At 33.7% G+C, this 22260-nt stretch overlaps 1 protein-coding gene across 1 annotated transcript in view; it reads left to right on the top strand.

Annotated features, from left to right (window-relative positions):
• The window catches only part of LOC140152666 (kinesin-like protein KIF6), a 31041-nt gene extending 28406 nt beyond the window's left edge, over positions 1 to 2635 (top strand). Inside the window, 2 exon segments of the mRNA XM_072175115.1 lie at positions 1709 to 1821; positions 2376 to 2635. Coding sequence (XP_072031216.1) covers positions 1709 to 1821; positions 2376 to 2392 — 130 coding nt within the window. The 3' untranslated portion in view covers positions 2393 to 2635.
• Positions 2636 to 22260: the final 19625 nt, after the last annotated feature.

The raw sequence follows: 22260 nt of genomic DNA, 5'->3' as shown, positions 1-22260 counted from the left end.
ATTATGCTTCAACATATGTAAATGAGCCCCATAAGTCAAATATTATGGGCCCAGGGCCCCAAATGTTAAAACAAAGGGCCGGCCGTTTCTCTTCAAATAAAGCAGCTTCAGGGCTCAGAGTTTGTACACAGATTGCACCTGAGAATTACATTGTTATATGTACATATGAGCCCCATATGTCACATAATATGGGCCCCAGGGCCCCAAACGCTAAAACATAGGGCCGGCCGTTACTCAGTAAATAAAGCAGCTATACAGTACCCAGCTTGAGTCTACTGAGAGCACCAGAGAATTATACTTCAATATATGTTCATGAGCCTCATAAGTCAAATACTATGGGCCCCAGGGCCCCAAATGTTTAAACAAAGGGCCGGTCGTTTCTCATCAAATTAAGCAGCTTCAGGGCTCAGAGTTTGTACACAGATTGCACCTGAGAATTATATTGTTACTAACACCCACCCCATACACGAGGGACTAAACAGATCCACAGAGAATAGCGTAATTAATATATAGATGACATCAACGCTGAGGCTGTTCCAGTTAAATTACATACCCATTGGCTGTTCCATTTAATTTACATACTCCCTCTGAAATGACCACAAAAAAGGCTGTTCCGTTTAATTTACATACTCCCTCTGAAATGGCTGTTCCATTTAATTTACATACTCCCTCTGGAATAGTTTCCCCCAATCGTATTGCATAGCCTCACTGTGAGTAAGAGAGACTGACAACAGCAACCTATGGAGAGTAATTAGAGAGACGACTCCCCTGGGAGGGGACTTTTTACAATTTCTTTATTTTAAGTGCTACCACAGTGCAACCTACATTCAATTAAAGCTTGTGACTTGTACTTTCACTTTTTACACATTTTCTGCCCAATTGGGCGACTTTTTACAGTTTCTTTATTTTAAGTCCTCAGCAAATAAAGACTGTAAGTTTGGGTACACCGATAACATGCGGGTATAGCCGTATTTGTGTACAAATATATAGCCTTCTAGTTCTATTTGTCATTCACACTGTTTCATAATTTAGTTAATCAAACCATCTGGAAGCACATGTTTGAAGGTAATAATAGCCAATATTGATTAACACTAACAGCAACATCAGAATACTAATTAATAACTGCACCAGTGAAGCCATTTAATTAGTCAAGGTAAATATCACAACAGTACTTGTCTAAAAAAAAAAAGCACAGTGATGTAGACATTGATCCACAAGCCTCAGCACACTTTACAGAACTAGAATACAAATTCAATGAGGAATTTGAGAGTTAGCAAAGTTTGCGCAAAACAATGCATATTGCACTCATTTGCCAAATAAGTACACCGTAAAAATTACACTTTGCCAGCTGCATGGCAAAATAAACAGGAGGTAGGCTATTTTTCTCTCCATAAGTGACATGAAACATGGTGGAATGTAGACTCTATGCACATATCATAATATCAATCGCATAAAAAAAATCATTACAAACATTCAGTCAATGCTAGCAATAAAGTGTCAAAGGTGCCGCCTTGAAGTCAACTGGTTGCAATTTGCCCCTAGGGCATGCTACCAACTACTGATCAACACATCACCAATTGCTTTCCCTATAAGCGACAGGAGTAACATGATAAAAACACTATGCTTTGTGCAATTGTCTGGTATGATACCAGCATAAGCCTAGTAAGTGTAACCTCTTTGATTATATACATTATTATTTCCCATACAGGTCATCTGAAGTTACTAGTAGTCGTTCCACCATTCAACTAACTGGAGATAAACGAGCAGATGCTGATATCATGGCATTCATCAAAGCCAGGCAAAACCTATTACAGACCAGAGGTATGGTTAATTTAACACCCCCCCCCACCACCATTCCAAATTGAAAACAACCAATTTAAATTACAAGAATCAATAAACACAATCTTGATGGAGTTTTATCATAAATAATTATATTATTTCATGACTTTCTTCCTCAGTAGGCAAGGGGCCTTGTTTGATGGGATATTGCAATATCTCTCAGTAACAGCACTTGTGTACTTTTCTGCAGTTGTGTACCATCATAAACCATGTAATTTCTTAACTTTGCAATTAATAAGCTAGTAATGATATATGTTAAAATAACAAAAATATAAGAACTTTTTTGAGTAACTATCAGCAGTGACAGAGGTGGGTTGTATGATTTCAAGATAAAAAGCCATCAACCAAATAGCAGTAGGATAACAAATCTTACCAAATCTGTTTAATTTTGGTGGAACCTTCTTGAGGAGTTTGTCAGGAAAATAAACAGCAACAGCGATGCCAAACAGACAGCAGTATGATAAACATTTTAAGAAATGAATCTTTAGGATAATTGTATTCATTTAGTGTGTTTTCATTTGCTCTTTTATGTACAGGCCAAGCTCCCAGGTAGCACAGATAGCAGATCAGGTTGGTGCAACATCTTCAATGCCAGACTAATCACATCTTCACACCATGAGATCAGGATGCACATGTAGAGAACTTACATCAGTTGAGTGTGCAGTAATGCTGCAGTACTCAATTGTGCCTTGAAAGTAGTACAATATCTCACATACTTTACCTTTTTTTTAGCATTATCCACCAAAATGGTTCCCAATTCACCTTGAAGAAAAATCATCCACACAAATGGGCTGGAAAGTCAAAATGATTAGATATAGCCTAAAAAAACAGACAAAAGTTTCTCAATGCATTTATTGGTTTGTAATTACCTTGCATTTAAACCATTTGCTGATTTGTTCGCCTTGCTATATTATATAATATAATATAATATAATACATTCCATATTACATTGTAATGTTGGGAAAAGGTTAAAGAGCATTGGACCTCGACCATTGTCTGAAATAGTTAACAGAATTAAGTATTATTGATCTCTTTTTCAACTGCATAGTGTGGAGCCAGTGAGCCTGTTACAAATGTATTATAGCAACTAATATAGACATTCTATCCATCATAGGTGAATATGCCTGTGCAATAGCGCATAAAGTCAAAATGCTGAATTTACAACCCATTTGTGATGGATAGTCACAAATAAGCTGAGTTAATACTCCCCATGTTGTAGACTGTTGCACTGATGCAGCAACATTAATTTTTACACATCTGTCACTGATGTCTTCCAATTGTGTTTGAGCCATCAGCATCTAGGATATTAGGCAACATGACAAAGATAATCTTGATGAAAATCAATATACTATCCGCTCATATTCAATAAAAAGTACACTAATATGTACACTTATACCTAAATTCGAATCGGTCAAATTTGATGTATTTATAGGTCAACGGAACAATTTTGACATGACTTTAAATCCACTATTGAACTCCATGTTAAACAGCCAAAATATTCACCTTGTTATTTTGTTTTAAAATGGACAGAAACCCTTTGTGTCAATTATTACTAATATTATTTCTGCATTTTGGGTAAAGGGTTTAAAAAATGATACATTATGGCTTTAATATATCTTATCAAGTTTAAATCTGTTTAATTAAGTGAACTTAAGTCACTCATATAGGAGGAAACTGTACCTGTTAAAGCCTTTTTGCAGCTGATGCTGAAATTAGCACAAATAATCAATAGTAATTGGCCAATCAAGTGACAAGAATCTTTGTAGGAGTTATATATAATTCTTTTTATGTGACAAACAGGGCATGCATGCCAGCAAGTGCCAAAGGACCTGTAGTGCATACGGACTATATAGCGTGTCTCATCTCATGTTAAGTAATGCCATGTTGGATTTCGAAGTGGCAGATTTGAATCAAGTGCGTTTACGCTTTTGCGTTGCAAGCGTACGGACAAATCGCCCTTCTACACGTGTGTGTACTTACCGCGGAATTAGTTAGCACGCGCGATTCAATCTTGCACTGAGAAATCATGGCGTTACTCTCACCTTAAGACAGACTTTCGGTGACATTTTCATAACCTCAGCGATATCTCATTTAGGATGATAATTAAAAGGGCATTTCGTGATCCACAGCCTCATCCCCAAATTTTCTCAAAAAAAGTTGAGATTTTTATACCACTAGATACCTCTGGTTACATAATGTTTATCTACCAAATATTTCTTGCAGATAAATTTGTTTAGCAAAAATATCGCTTTGAATTTCGTTCTGGTATACCAGAACGAAATTACAACAGTGGCCTACGGAGCATGTAAAACACATAATCATGCATAACTCGCAAACGCAAAATTGGAATCAACTGAAATATTGGGAATAAGCTTTTTCGTGAATATCTACTGGAAAATGTCATAAAAATACGATGCTAGGATCACGAAATACTCCATTAAGATAAATCATAGACATCACAACTTCAGCTTACTGTGTACAGGTCTAAATTGGAACTTATATTGTGCTGGGGTAAAAAAGAATGTATGCCTTTACTATAGAGCTTAATTAATGGGTCAAAGTTGTGGTATTATTTCATGTTTCTGTGTGTGATAACCAATTGTGCCTGTATGTTTTGTAGATTATTCAATATCATAACAATATATTAATGCCCAAAATTGAACTGGGCTTTTCTAGTTGGAATCTATACACCCCCTATGGAAGACATGACCATAAGTGCAAAAAAGAAAAAGATTGTCCTCCACCGACCAACCCTTATCTGGAAAATCTGGAAAAAGTTATTAAACCAAAGAAAAGTTAAGACATGACCTTAAGGGGTGGGGTATGAACGTTTGGACAGTATTTATTGTGGGACATTAGAGCACATCAGACATATCGAATTGCATTCTGTATACTGAAGAATGTCATTCTGATATCAAATAATTTTGATTTTTGAAATTCGCAATGTAATACACATTTTATGGCAAATCATTAAAATTGATATTTTTGATATTTAACAGTACTCGAAGTAAACTTTATAAATCTGATGATTTATACTTTAAAAGTGTATGTAGGTGGGAGGAAAAGCCGACGATCAATTAACATTTTGACCTTTCAGATTGAAGATATGGATTTTTTCCCAAAACACCAAAAAAAATTAGGTCTTTTTGGGAAAAAAATCCATATCTTCAATATGAAAGGTCAAAATTTTCAATTGACCGTCGGCTTTTCCTCCCAGCTACATACACTTTAAGAATATATCATTAGATTTATATAATTTACTTCGAGGACTGTTATATATCAAAATTTGAAAAATATCAAATTTTTATAATTTGTCATAAAATTTGTATTATATTGTGATTTTCACAAAATTATAATTATTTGATATTAGAAAGACATGTTTCGTATTCAGAATGCAATTCGATAGGTCTGCGGTGCTCTCATGTCCCACAAAAAATACTGTCGAAACGCCATAAACGCTCATTCTAGATCCCTTAATCTTCCACACAGTGATTTTGAATTTCAAATGGGTTTACCTGAATAGGTGATTCTATTTGTAAACTATACCCCCTGTGTGGGAGATTAAGGTCATCTTCAATTGGTGGTGTATGGAATAATCCATTTTATTGCTTACAATCTATACGGTCATTACTAGTTGACTACAGGGTCTTAAGGGCCATAAATGCTCCAAATATTTGACTTAGAATATGTGACCCATCACATCGAAATAGACCACTTTGCGGCTAGCTTCATTGGCAGATAACAATGAAAGAAGATCAAAAAATATAAAGAAAATAAAAAGAATCTTGTTTTGCCTCATAAAACATTTTTACTGTATCTGATTTCAACACGTAAGGTGTCATTTTCAAGCTAAAAAGCAGTAGTTTATCCTAGTGTTTAAATCTCCACTTTCATTTCTGCCACAAGGTGGTCTGTTTCGATGTGATCTATTTCAATTTATTTTTACCTTCTAATGAATGTTTATTTATGGATGCCGAATGTGTGGTGGGAATATATTATCAATTTTACATCATCCAAACATTTGTTATGACTGGAAATAAAAAGGGAATAGATTAAGTAACAAAGACATGTTACATCGAATATTCTGTGTTGAATAAAACGTATACAGCAGGCCTTATGGGTCTGCTTGTCTCCCTTTGTTGGGTATTACTAGAATTTTGATCTATAAACAAAACTATTATACTTAGTTCTCTGTGTTAATAGGATGAACAAATTTTAATCTTTACACATAGCAGCCAGCGCACATTAACATTGGAAAAAAACCAGTACATCTGGCCGGATTAGAACTGGCGACCTTTGCATTACTAGCACAACATTCTAACCAACTGAGCAAGATCTTACGCTCTTCTCCAGCATGTCTCTGTTGCTCAGTTGGTACTAGTAATATGTGATGTAATGAGCAAAATCAGTCGGAAGTCAGAAATATTGATTTTCAGATACAGCCAAACAAAGGAAATAATTTCTTTTGCTGTCTTTTGTTTTGGAAACACTTAAGGTGTTCATATCTTTAGAACTAAATGTTCAATTTCAATGAGGTTTTCTGCAAAATGTAGCTTTGCAAATGCCTGCGCCTTCGGACTGATTTTGCTTGATCATACCACAAACATGAAGGTTGCCAGTTCAAATGCGGCCAGATGCACTGAATTTTTTTCAATGTGCACTGGCTGCTTTGGGTACAGATTAAAATTTGTAAAACAAAAGAGTGATAAGAAAAAAACCTCATATTTCATGTACCAAATATAAACCTAGTGCTGTACATTTGTGTATTTACATTGCTATTTATTGTATATCATAGTGCCTTGACTTGTATTCATTATCATAAAGCCTTTATTAATTGTCATCAGTGTAAAGCCTTGTCAAACGACCAAAGAAAAGTTAAGTTTTAATATACATCTGATAAAACTCATGTACAAAGGATAATACAATTATAGCGAAAGCTAAACATGTTTTACAAGAGACAGGAAATTAAAGGAGGATGGTCTGATCAACACATCATATCCATTTTCGCGTGCATCATTTTTTTTTTATCAATGGAAAAGCTATATTTTTCTCATTGACCCTGTAAAATATTAGGGCTAGAAGATGTTTTGTTTGCATTTTGTAAGCCAAAATGTGTTGAAAGTGTGTGAGCCCACTTACTATTCACACAGTATGGAACATTTTTGGCTCTCTATGTCAAAAGGGATTGAAATATGAGGATGACACTATAGGTGCGAGTCAGTAAACCAGGGTGGAAATTAACATGTGATAAAACCAGATCATACTCCTTTAAATTGTCCCGACTCCCAATTTTTTCTGTTAAGAAATTAAGATCGACGACGCCCAGAGGAGGGAGAGGGGCTTTATTATGTCAATAATATTTCTTCTTTTATACTCTTTAAAAAACATCATTGTTAGTGTGACATACAGGTATTTTGAATTTTGTTTTGATGGGAACAGAGGGGTCAGCTTTTAATTGTAGAAACCTCAGACTTCATGTATCTTTTGATTTGTTTTTTGTAACATTTCCATAAAAAATAGGTTTGTATTTCTTTTCCACAAAATGTTACTTTTCACTGTCAGATATGGCTCCTTTCTGATTCAAACATATCAGGTAAAACAAATAAATGGCTATTTTAATTCCAGTGCTGATGTTGCCAATCCATGTCTCTCCATCAGTCATGACTGAGGTCGTTTTCTTCGTGTTATGAACATCGCTTACGTGTTTGGCTAATATTTCGATCATATGAATTAAAGAAAGTTATATTTTTAAATATCTTGGATCTTGTCACAAATACAGCACCTAAAGCCTTCATATTTGCAGGGTATGTTATTGATGTACATAACAATTGTGAGCATACACTACGAATGAGCCGTAAAGTTGGCAAATTGTATTCTGAGATACAGTGTAAAATGTGTATGAAGGTCGTATTCATAGGTACCTCAAACCCCGCTTCTGGATATCATTTGAAGCCAAATGATATACCATTTTAAAGCTTATGATATATATTTTCTAAACACGAAATAAAACAAAATTGACCGGGGCCGACTTAACGGCTGATTCGCAGTGACCAGTCACAATTGTGTAAAAATCAGAATCTTGAAAAACATTGAGGGCATCTTCATCAGCGAATGTTCACAGTATTTATGAAACAAACATCGAAACTTGGTTTGATGTTGCTATCATTCTCCATCTTATATCTTTTCCGTCCAGCAGTATTGCCTCTTTCATAATCACCTTGAACATTTATAATACGGGCAATCTTCCTAGTACTCTGAAGATATTTTCTCAGTTCATTTAGCTGGGTCTGTAATAAAAGTGTGAGTGTTGATCAGTTAATTGTATTTGTCTCGGGCAAGGGGTACTTTGAAGCATCCTAATTCATAGAAAAACTGTTTGTATACAATTTCTTATAATGTGAGAAATACTCTTTATATAAAATAAATAATTTATATCAACTTAGTGTGAATATCGTCCTTATGTTGCTGTGTTTTGTGGCTTACAGAAATATTGATTCTACCTTCATGTAAGTATATCACAATTTCTTGGTTTTAGGGTTTAGGGTTAGGAATATAAAAATTAGGTAATGCTTACATGAAGGTGAGACCAAAATATCTGATGAGGTAATTGTACTTTTTTTAAATGTAGCTTTAAAAAGCCACATTTCTTTTGTGAAGAGAATTTTGAGTCCACATCCCTTGCAGGATGATTTCATATTCTAATTTTATCATGTATGCCGTATAGTGGCATATACCACTCAAATTTAACTCACAAATTATGGAACGATTACCTAACACCGGTTTTTATGTCCTAAAAAAAGTCCATTCAGGGATCCCATCGAAAGTGTAAACTAATATATTAAAATTGTGTATATTTTCTGTATTGTTTTATTAGGCCCACTTGCTATCTTCAGAAGATAATGAAAAAGCATGATGCCAAAATACTTTCCGAACTGTTTGCCATTTCTGAGAAAACGATGTTATGCGCGAGTAGGTTTACAGAAGATACATGTCGCAACGGGCTCATAATGATTGGGCAATCGCGCCATAAATGCTGTCTTGAATATAACAAACAAACAACTAACCAAACAAACATGAACTATTAAAAAGATACCAAATGACCTTTCTAACTCATCTCATGCTATAAATAAATACTTTCTTGAGTAGATAGCAAAAAAAACCCATCACACATTTCTAAATGTGTGTAATATTTGCTGTATTGTTCTATTAGACCCGTAATGCTATCTTCAGAAGGTAGCGAAAAACTATGCCAAAATACTTTCCGAACACATGTATAGATGTTTGCGCTTTCCGAGAAAAAGATGCAGGCCGTAAGTGAGCTATGCGCGAGTGGGTTCACAGAAGTTAATGCATGTCGCAACGGGCTTATAATGATTATGCTATCTTGAGTAGATAACAACAAACATGAAATATTAAAAAGATACCAAATGACCTTTCTAGCTCATCTTTTGCTAAATCTAGGATATTTTGTCTGATTTTATTATATTCCAAAAGCTATAATCAGAAGATAACAAAATATTTTCAACCTTTTTGTATTTTATAAATAAATACTATCTTGAGTACATAGCGAAAAAAAAACCATCATTATATACGCCCACAATGCTATCAATGCTAAAGATGGTGCATGTCGCAACGGGTGATTTGCAAATCGCACCGTAAATGGTATCTTGAGTAGATAAAAAACAAACAAACAGACAAACAAACTTGAAATATAAAAAAAATATACCAAATGATCTTTCTGACTCGTCTCATGCTAAGTCTATGATTTCCTTCTTTTATGTATTATTTCATTAGGTTTAAAAATGCTATCATCAGTAGATAGGCCTAACAAAATATATTCAACCTTTCTCAATTTCTTTGTATTTTACAAATAAATACTCTCTTGAGTAGACAGCGGAAAAACTAACAAGCAAACAAATAAACAAACAAACAAAACACATCAAAACAAACTTTCCTAACAGACGTTTTCTGAATTTGTAAAATATTTTCTGTGTTGTTTTATTAAGCCCGTAAAGATGTTTGCGAGTTCCGAGAAAATGATGCAGGCCGTAAGTAGGCTTTGAGCGCGTATTTTTGACAGCATATGATATACGTGATGTCGCAAAGGGCCTGTAATGATTTGCAAATCACACCGTAAATTCTACCTTGAGTAGAAAACAAGCAAACAAACAACAAACATGTAATACAAAAAAATATACCAAATGAAATTTTTGACTTGACTCATGCTAAATCTATGTTTTTTTTTAAAATTATTTCATACGGTTCCAAATGGTATCATCAGTAGATAAAAAATAGTGTCAACCTGTCTTACTTACTTTCTTTGTATTTTATAAATAAATACTGTCTTGAGTAGATAGCGGAAAAACAAACAAACAGACATCAAAAACAAACTTTCCTAACAGATGTTTTCTAAATTTGTGAAAAAGTCTCTGTTGTTTTATTAGGCCCGCAATGCTATCTTCAGAAGATAGCTGTTTGCGCGCGCGTTCCTAGAAAATGATGCAGATCGTAAGTGGGCTCGCGCGTGTACACAAAACATGATGCATGTCGCAACGGGGGATTTGCCAATCGCACCGTAAATGGTATCTTGAGTAGATAAAAAACAAACAAACAGACAAACAAACATGAAATATAAAAAATATACCAAATGATCTTTCTGACTCGTCTCATGCTAAGTCTATGATTTCCTTCTTTTTTTGTATTATTTCATTAGGTTTAAAAATGCTATCATCAGTAGATAGGCCTAACAAAATATATTCAACCTTTCTCAATTTCTTTGTATTTTACAAATAAATACTCTCTTGAGTAGACAGCGGAAAAACTAACAAGCAAACAAATAAACAAACAAACAAAACATATCAAAACAAACTTTCCTAACAGACGTTTTCTGAATTTGTAAAATATTTTCTGTGTTGTTTTATTAAGCCCGTAAAGATGTTTGCGAGTTCCGAGAAAATGATGCAGGCCGTAAGTAGGCTTTGAGCGCGTATTTTTGACAGCATATGATATACGTGATGTCGCAAAGGGCCTGTAATGATTTGCAAATCACACCGTAAATTCTACCTTGAGTAGAAAACAAACAAACAAACAAACAAACAACAAACATGTAATACAAAAAAATATACCAAATGAAATTTTTGACTTGACTCATGCTAAATCTATGATTTAAAAAAAAAATTAGTTCATACGGTTCCAAATGGTATCATCAGTAGATAAAAATTAGTGTCAACCTTTCTTACTTACTTTCTTTGTATTTTATAAATAAATACTGTCTTGAGTAGATAGCGGAAAAACAAACAAACAAACATCAAAAACATACTTTCCTAACAGATGTTTTCTAAATTTGTGAAAAAGTCTCTGTTGTTTTATTAGGCCCGCAATGCTATCTTCAGAAGATAGCGGTTTGCGCGCGCGTTCCTAGAAAATGATGCAGATCGTAAATGATGCAGGCCGTAAGTGGGCTCGCGCGTGTACACAAAACATGATGCATGTCGCAACGGGTGATTTGCCAATCGCACCGTAAATGGTATCTTGAGTAGATAAAAACAAACAAACAGACAAACAAACATGAAATATAAAAAATATACCAAATGATCTTTCTGACTCGTCTCATACTAAGTCTATGATTTCCTTCTTTTTTGTATTATTTCATTAGGTTTAAAAATGCTATCATCAGTAGATAGGCCTAACAAAATATATTCAACCTTTCTCAATTTCTTTGTATTTTACAAATAAATACTCTCTTGAGTAGACAGCGGAAAAACTAACAAGCAAACAAATAAACAAACAAACAAAACACATCAAAACAAACTTTCCTAACAGACGTTTTCTGAATTTGTAAAATATTTTCTGTGTTGTTTTATTAAGCCCGTAAAGATGTATGCGAGTTCCGAGAAAATGATGCAGGCCGTAAGTAGGCTTTGAGCGCGTATTTTTGACAGCATATGATATACGTGATGTCGCAAAGGGCCTGTAATGATTTGCAAATCACACCGTAAATTCTACCTTGAGTAGAAAACAAACAAACAAGCAAACAAACAACAAACATGTAATACAAAAAAATATACCAAATGAAATTTTTGACTTGACTCATGCTAAATCTATGATTTAAAAAAAATTAGTTCATACGGTTCCAAATGGTATCATCAGTAGATAAAAATTAGTGTCAACCTTTCTTACTTACTTTCTTTGTATTTTATAAATAAATACTGTCTTGAGTAGATAGCGGAAAAACAAACAAACAAACATCAAAAACATACTTTCCTAACAGATGTTTTCTAAATTTGTGAAAAAGTCTCTGTTGTTTTATTAGGCCCGCAATGCTATCTTCAGAAGATAGCGGTTTGCGCGCGCGTTCCTAGAAAATGATGCAGATCGTAAATGATGCAGGCCGTAAGTGGGCTCGCGCGTGTACACAAAACATGATGCATGTCGCAACGGGTGATTTGCCAATCGCACCGTAAATGGTATCTTGAGTAGATAAAAAACACACAAACAGACAAACAAACATGAAATATAAAAAATATACCAAATGATCTTTCTGACTCGTCTCATGCTAAGTCTATGATTTCCTTCTTTTTTGTATTATTTCATTAGGTTTAAAAATGTTATCATCAGTAGATAGGCCTAACAAAATATATTCAACCTTTCTCAATTTCTTTGTATTTTACAAATAAATACTCTCTTGATTAGATAGCGGAAATACTAACAAGCAAACAAATAAACAAACAAACAAAACACATCAAAACAAACTTTCCTAACTGACGTTTTCTGAATTTGTAAAATATTTTCTGTGTTGTTTTATTAAGCCCGTAAAGATGTTTGCGAGTTCCGAGAAAATGATGCAGGCCGTAAGTAGGCTTTGAGCGCGTATTTTTGACAGCAGATGATATATACGTGATGTCGCAAAGGGCCTGTAATGATTTGCAAATCACACCGTAAATTCTACCTTGAGTAGAAAACAAACAAACAAGCAAACAAACAACAAACATGTAATACAAAAAAATATACCAAATGAAATTTTTGACTTGACTCATGCTAAATCTATGATTAAAAAAATAAATTTGTTCATACGGTTCCAAATGGTATCATCAGTAGATAAAAATTAGTGTCAACCTGTCTTACTTACTTTCTTTGTATTTTATAAATAAATACTGTCTTGAGTAGATAGCGGAAAAACAAACAAACAAACATCAAAAACAAACTTTCCTAACAGATGTTTTCTAAATTTGTGAAAAAGTCTCTGTTGTTTTATTAGGCCCGCAATGCTATATTCAGAAGATAGCTGTTTGCGCGCGCGTTCCTAGAAAATGATGCAGATCGTAAATGATGCAGGCCGTAAGTGGGCTCGCGCGTGTACACAAAACATGATGCATGTCGCAACGGGTGATTTGCCAATCGCACCGTAAATGGTATCTTGAGTAGATAAAAAACAAACAAACAGACAAACAAACATGAAATATAAAAAATATACCAAATGATCTTTCTGACTCGTCTCATACTAAGTCTATGATTTCCTTCTTTTTTGTATTATTTCATTAGGTTTAAAAATGCTATCATCAGTAGATAGGCCTAACAAAATATATTCAACCTTTCTCAATTTCTTTGTATTTTACAAATAAATACTCTCTTGAGTAGACAGCGGAAAAACTAACAAGCAAACAAATAAACAAACAAACAAAACACATCAAAACAAACTTTCCTAACAGACGTTTTCTGAATTTGTAAAATATTTTCTGTGTTGTTTTATTAAGCCCGTAAAGATGTATGCGAGTTCCGAGAAAATGATGCAGGCCGTAAGTAGGCTTTGAGCGCGTATTTTTGACAGCATATGATATACGTGATGTCGCAAAGGGCCTGTAATGATTTGCAAATCACACCGTAAATTCTACCTTGAGTAGAAAACAAACAAACAAGCAAACAAACAACAAACATGTAATACAAAAAATATACCAAATGAAATTTTGACTTGACTCATGCTAAATCTATGATTTAAAAAAATTAGTTCATACGGTTCCAAATGGTATCATCAGTAGATAAAAATTAGTGTCAACCTTTCTTACTTACTTTCTTTGTATTTTATAAATAAATACTGTCTTGAGTAGATAGCGGAAAAACAAACAAACAAACATCAAAAACATACTTTCCTAACAGATGTTTTCTAAATTTGTGAAAAAAGTCTCTGTTGTTTTATTAGGCCCGCAATGCTATCTTCAGAAGATAGCGGTTTGCGCGCGTTCCTAGAAAATGATGCAGATCGTAAATGATGAAGGCCGTAAGTGGGCTCGCGCGTGTACACAAAACATGATGCATGTCGCAACGGGTGATTTGCCAATCGCACCGTAAATGGTATCTTGAGTAGATAAAAACACACAAACAGACAAACAAACATGAAATATAAAAAATATACCAAATGATCTTTCTGACTCGTCTCATGCTAAGTCTATGATTTCCTTCTTTTTTGTATTATTTCATTAGGTTTAAAAATGTTATCATCAGTAGATAGGCCTAACAAAATATATTCAACCTTTCTCAATTTCTTTGTATTTTACAAATAAATACTCTCTTGAGTAGACAGCGGAAAAACTAACAAGCAAACAAATAAACAAACAAACAAAACACATCAAAACAAACTTTCCTAACTGACGTTTTCTGAATTTGTAAAATATTTTCTGTGTTGTTTTATTAAGCCCGTAAAGATGTTTGCGAGTTCCGAGAAAATGATGCAGGCCGTAAGTAGGCTTTGAGCGCGTATTTTTGACAGCAGATGATATATACGTGATGTCGCAAAGGGCCTGTAATGATTTGCAAATCACACCGTAAATTCTACCTTGAGTAGAAAACAAACAAACAAGCAAACAAACAACAAACATGTAATAAAAAAAAATATACCAAATGAAATTTTTGACTTGACTCATGCTAAATCTATGATTAAAAAAATAAATTTGTTCATACGGTTCCAAATGGTATCATCAGTAGATAAAAATTAGTGTCAACCTGTCTTACTTACTTTCTTTGTATTTTATAAATAAATACTGTCTTGAGTAGATAGCGGAAAAACAAACAAACAAACATCAAAAACAAACTTTCCTAACAGATGTTTTCTAAATTTGTGAAAAAGTCTCTGTTGTTTTATTAGGCCCGCAATGCTATATTCAGAAGATAGCTGTTTGCGCGCGCGTTCCTAGAAAATGATGCAGATCGTAAATGATGCAGGCCGTAAGTGGGCTCGCGTGTACACAAAAGATGATGCATGTCGCAACGGGTGATTTGCCAATCGCATCGTAAATGGTATCTTGAGTAGATAAAAAAAAAAAAAAGACAAACAAACATGAAATATAAAAAATATACCAAATGACCTTTCTGACTCGTCTCATGCTAAGTCTATGATTTCCTTCTTTTTTGTATTATTTCATTAGGTTTAAAAATGCTATCATCAGTAGATAGGCCTAACAAAATATATTCAACCTTTCTTAATTTCTTTGTATTTTATAAATAAATACTCTCTTGAGTAGACAGCGGGAAAACTAACAAGCAAACAAATAAACAAACAAACAAAACACATCAAAACAAACTATCCTAACAGACGTTTTCTGAATTTGTAAAATATTTTCTGTGTTGTTTTATTAAACCCGTAAAGATGTTTGCGAGTTCCGAGAAAATGATGCAGGCCGTAAGTAGGCTTTGAGCGCGTATTTTTGACAGCAGATGATATATACGTGATGTCGCAAAGGGCCTGTAATGATTTGCAAATCACACCGTAAATTCTACCTTGAGTAGAAAACAAACAAACAAGCAAACAAACAACAAACATGTAATACAAAAAATATACCAAATGAAATTTTGACTTGACTCATGCTAAATCTATGATTAAAAAAAAAATTAGTTCATACGGTTCCAAATGGTATCATCAGTAGATAAAAATTAGTGTCAACCTGTCTTACTTACTTTCTTTGTATTTTATAAATAAATACTGTCTTGAGTAGATAGCGGAAAAACAAACAAACAAACATCAAAACAAACTTTCCTAACAGATGTTTTCTAAATTTGTGAAAAAGTCTCTGTTGTTTTATTAGGCCCGCAATGCTATATTCAGAAGATAGCTGTTTGCGCGCGCGTTCCTAGAAAATGATGCAGATCGTAAATGATGCAGGCCGTAAGTGGGCTCGCGCGTGTACACAAAAGATGATGCATGTCGCAACGGGTGATTTGCCAATCGCATCGTAAATGGTATCTTGAGTAGATAAAAAACAAACAAACAGACAAACAAACATGAAATATAAAAAATATACCAAATGATCTTTCTGACTCGTCTCATGCTAAGTCTATGATTTCCTTCTTTTTGTATTATTTCATTAGGTTTAAAAATGCTATCATCAGTAGATAGGCCTAACAAAATATATTCAACCTTTCTCAATTTCTTTGTATTTTACAAATAAATACTCTCTTGAGTAGACAGCGGAAAAACTAACAAGCAAACAAATAAACAAACATACAAAACATATCAAAACAAACTTTCCTAACAGACGTTTTCTGAATTTGTAAAATATTTTCTGTGTTGTTTTATTAAGCCCGTAAAGATGTTTGCGAGTTCCGAGAAAATGATGCAGGCCGTAAGTAGGCTTTGAGCGCGTATTTTTGACAGCATATGATATACGTGATGTCGCAAAGGGCCTGTAATGATTTGCAAATCACACCGTAAATTCTACCTTGAGTAGAAAACAAACAAACAAACAACAAACATGTAATACAAAAAAATATACCAAATGAAATTTTGACTTGACTCATGCTAAATCTATGATTTAAAAAAAATTAGTTCATACGGTTCCAAATGGTATCATCAGTAGATAAAAATTAGTGTCAACCTTTCTTACTTACTTTCTTTGTATTTTATAAATAAATACTGTCTTGAGTAGATAGCGGAAAAACAAACAAACAAACATCAAAAACATACTTTCCTAACAGATGTTTTCTAAATTTGTGAAAAAGTCTCTGTTGTTTTATTAGGCCCGCAATGCTATCTTCAGAAGATAGCTGTTTGCGCGCGCGTTCCTAGAAAATGATGCAGATCGTAAGTGGGCTCGCGCGTGTACACAAAACATGATGCATGTCGCAACGGGGGATTTGCCAATCGCACCGTAAATGGTATCTTGAGTAGATAAAAAACAAACAAACAGACAAACAAACATGAAATATAAAAATATACCAAATGATCTTTTGACTCGTCTCATGCTAAGTCTATGATTTCCTTCTTTTTGTATTATTTCATTAGGTTTAAAAATGCTATCATCAGTAGATAGGCCTAACAAAATATATTCAACCTTTCTCAATTTCTTTGTATTTTACAAATAAATACTCTCTTGAGTAGACAGCGGAAAAACTAACAAGCAAACAAATAAACAAACAAACAAAACATATCAAAACAAACTTTCCTAACAGACGTTTTCTGAATTTGTAAAATATTTTCTGTGTTGTTTTATTAAGCCCGTAAAGATGTTTGCGAGTTCCGAGAAAATGATGCAGGCCGTAAGTAGGCTTTGAGCGCGTATTTTTGACAGCATATGATATACGTGATGTCGCAAAGGGCCTGTAATGATTTGCAAATCACACCGTAAATTCTACCTTGAGTAGAAAAAAACAAACAAACAAACAAACAAACAACAAACATGTAATACAAAAAAATATACCAAATGAAATTTTTGACTTGACTCATGCTAAATCTATGATTTAAAAAAAAATTAGTTCATACGGTTCCAAATGGTATCATCAGTAGATAAAAATTAGTGTCAACCTTTCTTACTTACTTTCTTTGTATTTTATAAATAAATACTGTCTTGAGTAGATAGCGGAAAAACAAACAAACAAACATCAAAAACATACTTTCCTAACAGATGTTTTCTAAATTTGTGAAAAAGTCTCTGTTGTTTTATTAGGCCCGCAATGCTATCTTCAGAAGATAGCGGTTTGCGCGCGCGTTCCTAGAAAATGATGCAGATCGTAAATGATGCAGGCCGTAAGTGGGCTCGCGCGTGTACACAAAACATGATGCATGTCGCAACGGGTGATTTGCCAATCGCACCGTAAATGGTATCTTGAGTAGATAAAAAACAAACAAACAGACAAACAAACATGAAATATAAAAAATATACCAAATGATCTTTCTGACTCGTCTCATGCTAAGTCTATGATTTCCTTCTTTTTGTATTATTTCATTAGGTTTAAAAATGCTATCATCAGTAGATAGGCCTAACAAAATATATTCAACCTTTCTCAATTTCTTTGTATTTTACAAATAAATACTCTCTTGAGTAGACAGCGGAAAAACTAACAAGCAAACAAATAAACAAACAAACAAAACACATCAAAACAAACTTTCCTAACAGACGTTTTCTGAATTTGTAAAATATTTTCTGTGTTGTTTTATTAAGCCCGTAAAGATGTATGCGAGTTCCGAGAAAATGATGCAGGCCGTAAGTAGGCTTTGAGCGCGTATTTTTGACAGCATATGATATACGTGATGTCGCAAAGGGCCTGTAATGATTTGCAAATCACACCGTAAATTCTACCTTGAGTAGAAAACAAACAAACAAGCAAACAAACAACAAACATGTAATACAAAAAAATATACCAAATGAAATTTTTGACTTGACTCATGCTAAATCTATGATATAAAAAAAATTAGTTCATACGGTTCCAAATGGTATCATCAGTAGATAAAAATTAGTGTCAACCTTTCTTACTTACTTTCTTTGTATTTTATAAATAAATACTGTCTTGAGTAGATAGCGGAAAAACAAACAAACAAACATCAAAAACATACTTTCCTAACAGATGTTTTCTAAATTTGTGAAAAAGTCTCTGTTGTTTTATTAGGCCCGCAATGCTATCTTCAGAAGATAGCGGTTTGCGCGCGCGTTCCTAGAAAATGATGCAGATCGTAAATGATGCAGGCCGTAAGTGGGCTCGCGCGTGTACACAAAACATGATGCATGTCGCAACGGGTGATTTGCCAATCGCACCGTAAATGGTATCTTGAGTAGATAAAAAACACACAAACAGACAAACAAACATGAAATATAAAAAATATACCAAATGATCTTTCTGACTCGTCTCATGCTAAGTCTATGATTTCCTTCTTTTTTGTATTATTTCATTAGGTTTAAAAATGTTATCATCAGTAGATAGGCCTAACAAAATATATTCAACCTTTCTCAATTTCTTTGTATTTTACAAATAAATACTCTCTTGAGTAGACAGCGGAAAAACTAACAAGCAAACAAATAAACAAACAAACAAAACACATCAAAACAAACTTTCCTAACTGACGTTTTCTGAATTTGTAAAATATTTTCTGTGTTGTTTTATTAAGCCCGTAAAGATGTTTGCGAGTTCCGAGAAAATGATGCAGGCCGTAAGTAGGCTTTGAGCGCGTATTTTTGACAGCAGATGATATATACGTGATGTCGCAAAGGGCCTGTAATGATTTGCAAATCACACCGTAAATTCTACCTTGAGTAGAAAACAAACAAACAAGCAAACAAACAACAAACATGTAATACAAAAAAAATATACCAAATGAAATTTTTGACTTGACTCATGCTAAATCTATGATTAAAAAAATAAATTTGTTCATACGGTTCCAAATGGTATCATCAGTAGATAAAAATTAGTGTCAACCTGTCTTACTTACTTTCTTTGTATTTTATAAATAAATACTGTCTTGAGTAGATAGCGGAAAAACAAACAAACAAACATCAAAAACAAACTTTCCTAACAGATGTTTTCTAAATTTGTGAAAAAGTCTCTGTTGTTTTATTAGGCCCGCAATGCTATATTCAGAAGATAGCTGTTTGCGCGCGCGTTCCTAGAAAATGATGCAGATCGTAAATGATGCAGGCCGTAAGTGGGCTCGCGCGTGTACAATAAAAAGATGATGCATGTCGCAACGGGTGATTTGCCAATCGCATCGTAAATGGTATCTTGAGTAGATAAAAAAAAAAAGACAAACAAACATGAAATATAAAAAATATACCAAATGACCTTTCTGACTCGTCTCATGCTAAGTCTATGATTTCCTTCTTTTTGTATTATTTCATTAGGTTTAAAAATGCTATCATCAGTAGATAGGCCTAACAAAATATATTCAACCTTTCTTAATTTCTTTGTATTTTATAAATAAATACTCTCTTGAGTAGACAGCGGGAAAACTAACAAGCAAACAAATAAACAAACAAACAAAACACATCAAAACAAACTATCCTAACAGACGTTTTCTGAATTTGTAAAATATTTTCTGTGTTGTTTTATTAAACCCGTAAAGATGTTTGCGAGTTCCGAGAAAATGATGCAGGCCGTAAGTAGGCTTTGAGCGCGTATTTTTGACAGCAGATGATATATACGTGATGTCGCAAAGGGCCTGTAATGATTTGCAAATCACACCGTAAATTCTACCTTGAGTAGAAAACAAACAAACAAGCAAACAAACAACAAACATGTAATACAAAAAAATATACCAAATGAAATTTTTGACTTGACTCATGCTAAATCTATGATTAAAAAAAAAATTAGTTCATACGGTTCCAAATGGTATCATCAGTAGATAAAAATTAGTGTCAACCTGTCTTACTTACTTTCTTTGTATTTTATAAATAAATACTGTCTTGAGTAGATAGCGGAAAAACAAACAAACAAACATCAAAAACAAACTTTCCTAACAGATGTTTTCTAAATTTGTGAAAAGGTTGCTGTTGTTTTATTAGGCCCGCAATGCTATATTCAGAAGATAGCTGTTTGCGCGCGCGTGCCTAGAAAAGGATGCAGATCGTAAATGATGCAGGCCGTAAGTGGGCTCGCGCGTGTACACAAAAGATGATGCATGTCGCAACGGGTGATTTGCCAATCGCATCGTAAATGGTATCTTGAGTAGATAAAAAACAAACAAACAGACAAACAAACATGAAATATAAAAAATATACCAAATGATCTTTCTGATTCGTCTCATGCTAAGTCTATGATTTCCTTCTTTTTTGTATTATTTCATTAGGTTTAAAAATGCTATCATCAGTAGATAGGCCTAACAAAATATATTCAACCTTTCTCAATTTCTTTGTATTTTACAAATAAATACTCTCTTGAGTAGACAGCGGAAAAACTAACAAGCAAACAAATAAACAAACATACAAAACATATCAAAACAAACTTTCCTAACAGACGTTTTCTGAATTTGTAAAATATTTTCTGTGTTGTTTTATTAAGCCCGTAAAGATGTTTGCGAGTTCCGAGAAAATGATGCAGGCCGTAAGTAGGCTTTGAGCGCGTATTTTGACAGCATATGATATACGTGATGTCGCAAAGGGCCTGTAATGATTTGCAAATCACACCGTAAATTCTACCTTGAGTAGAAAACAAACAAACAAACAACAAACATGTAATACAAAAAAATATACCAAATGAAATTTTTGACTTGACTCATGCTAAATCTATGATTTAAAAAAAATTAGTTCATACGGTTCCAAATGGTATCATCAGTAGATAAAAATTAGTGTCAACCTTTCTTACTTACTTTCTTTGTATTTTATAAATAAATACTGTCTTGAGTAGATAGCGGAAAAACAAACAAACAAACATCAAAAACATACTTTCCTAACAGATGTTTTCTAAATTTGTGAAAAAAGTCTCTGTTGTTTTATTAGGCCCGCAATGCTATCTTCAGAAGATAGCGGTTTGCGCGCGTTCCTAGAAAATGATGCAGATCGTAAATGATGCAGGCCGTAAGTGGGCTCGCGCGTGTACACAAAACATGATGCATGTCGCAACGGGTGATTTGCCAATCGCACCGTAAATGGTAATTTGAGTAGATAAAAAACAAACAAACAGACAAACAAACATGAAATATAAAAAATATACCAAATGATCTTTCTGACTCGTCTCATGCTAAGTCTATGATTTCCTTCTTTTTGTATTATTTCATTAGGTTTAAAAATGCTATCATCAGTAGATAGGCCTAACAAAATATATTCAACCTTTCTCAATTTCTTTGTATTTTACAAATAAATACTCTCTTGAGTAGACAGCGGAAAAACTAACAAGCAAACAAATAAACAAACAAACAAAACACATCAAAACAAACTTTCCTAACAGACGTTTTCTGAATTTGTAAAATATTTTCTGTGTTGTTTTATTAAGCCCGTAAAGATGTTTGCGAGTTCCGAGAAAATGATGCAGGCCGTAAGTAGGCTTTGAGCGCGGATTTTGACAGCAGATGATACGAGGTGTCGCAAAGGGCCTGTAATGATTTGCAAATCACACCGTAGATTCTACCTTGAGTAGAAAACAAACAAACAAGCAAACAAACAACAAACAAGTAATACAAAAAAATATACCAAATGAAATTTTTGACTTGACTCATGCTAAATCTATGGT

The sequence above is a fragment of the Amphiura filiformis genome, chromosome 5, assembly GCF_039555335.1.
Source record: "Amphiura filiformis chromosome 5, Afil_fr2py, whole genome shotgun sequence".
NCBI lineage: Eukaryota > Metazoa > Echinodermata > Ophiuroidea > Amphilepidida > Amphiuridae > Amphiura > Amphiura filiformis.
Note: the sequence above shows the minus strand (reverse complement) of the source record. Positions and strands in the feature narration are given on the sequence as shown.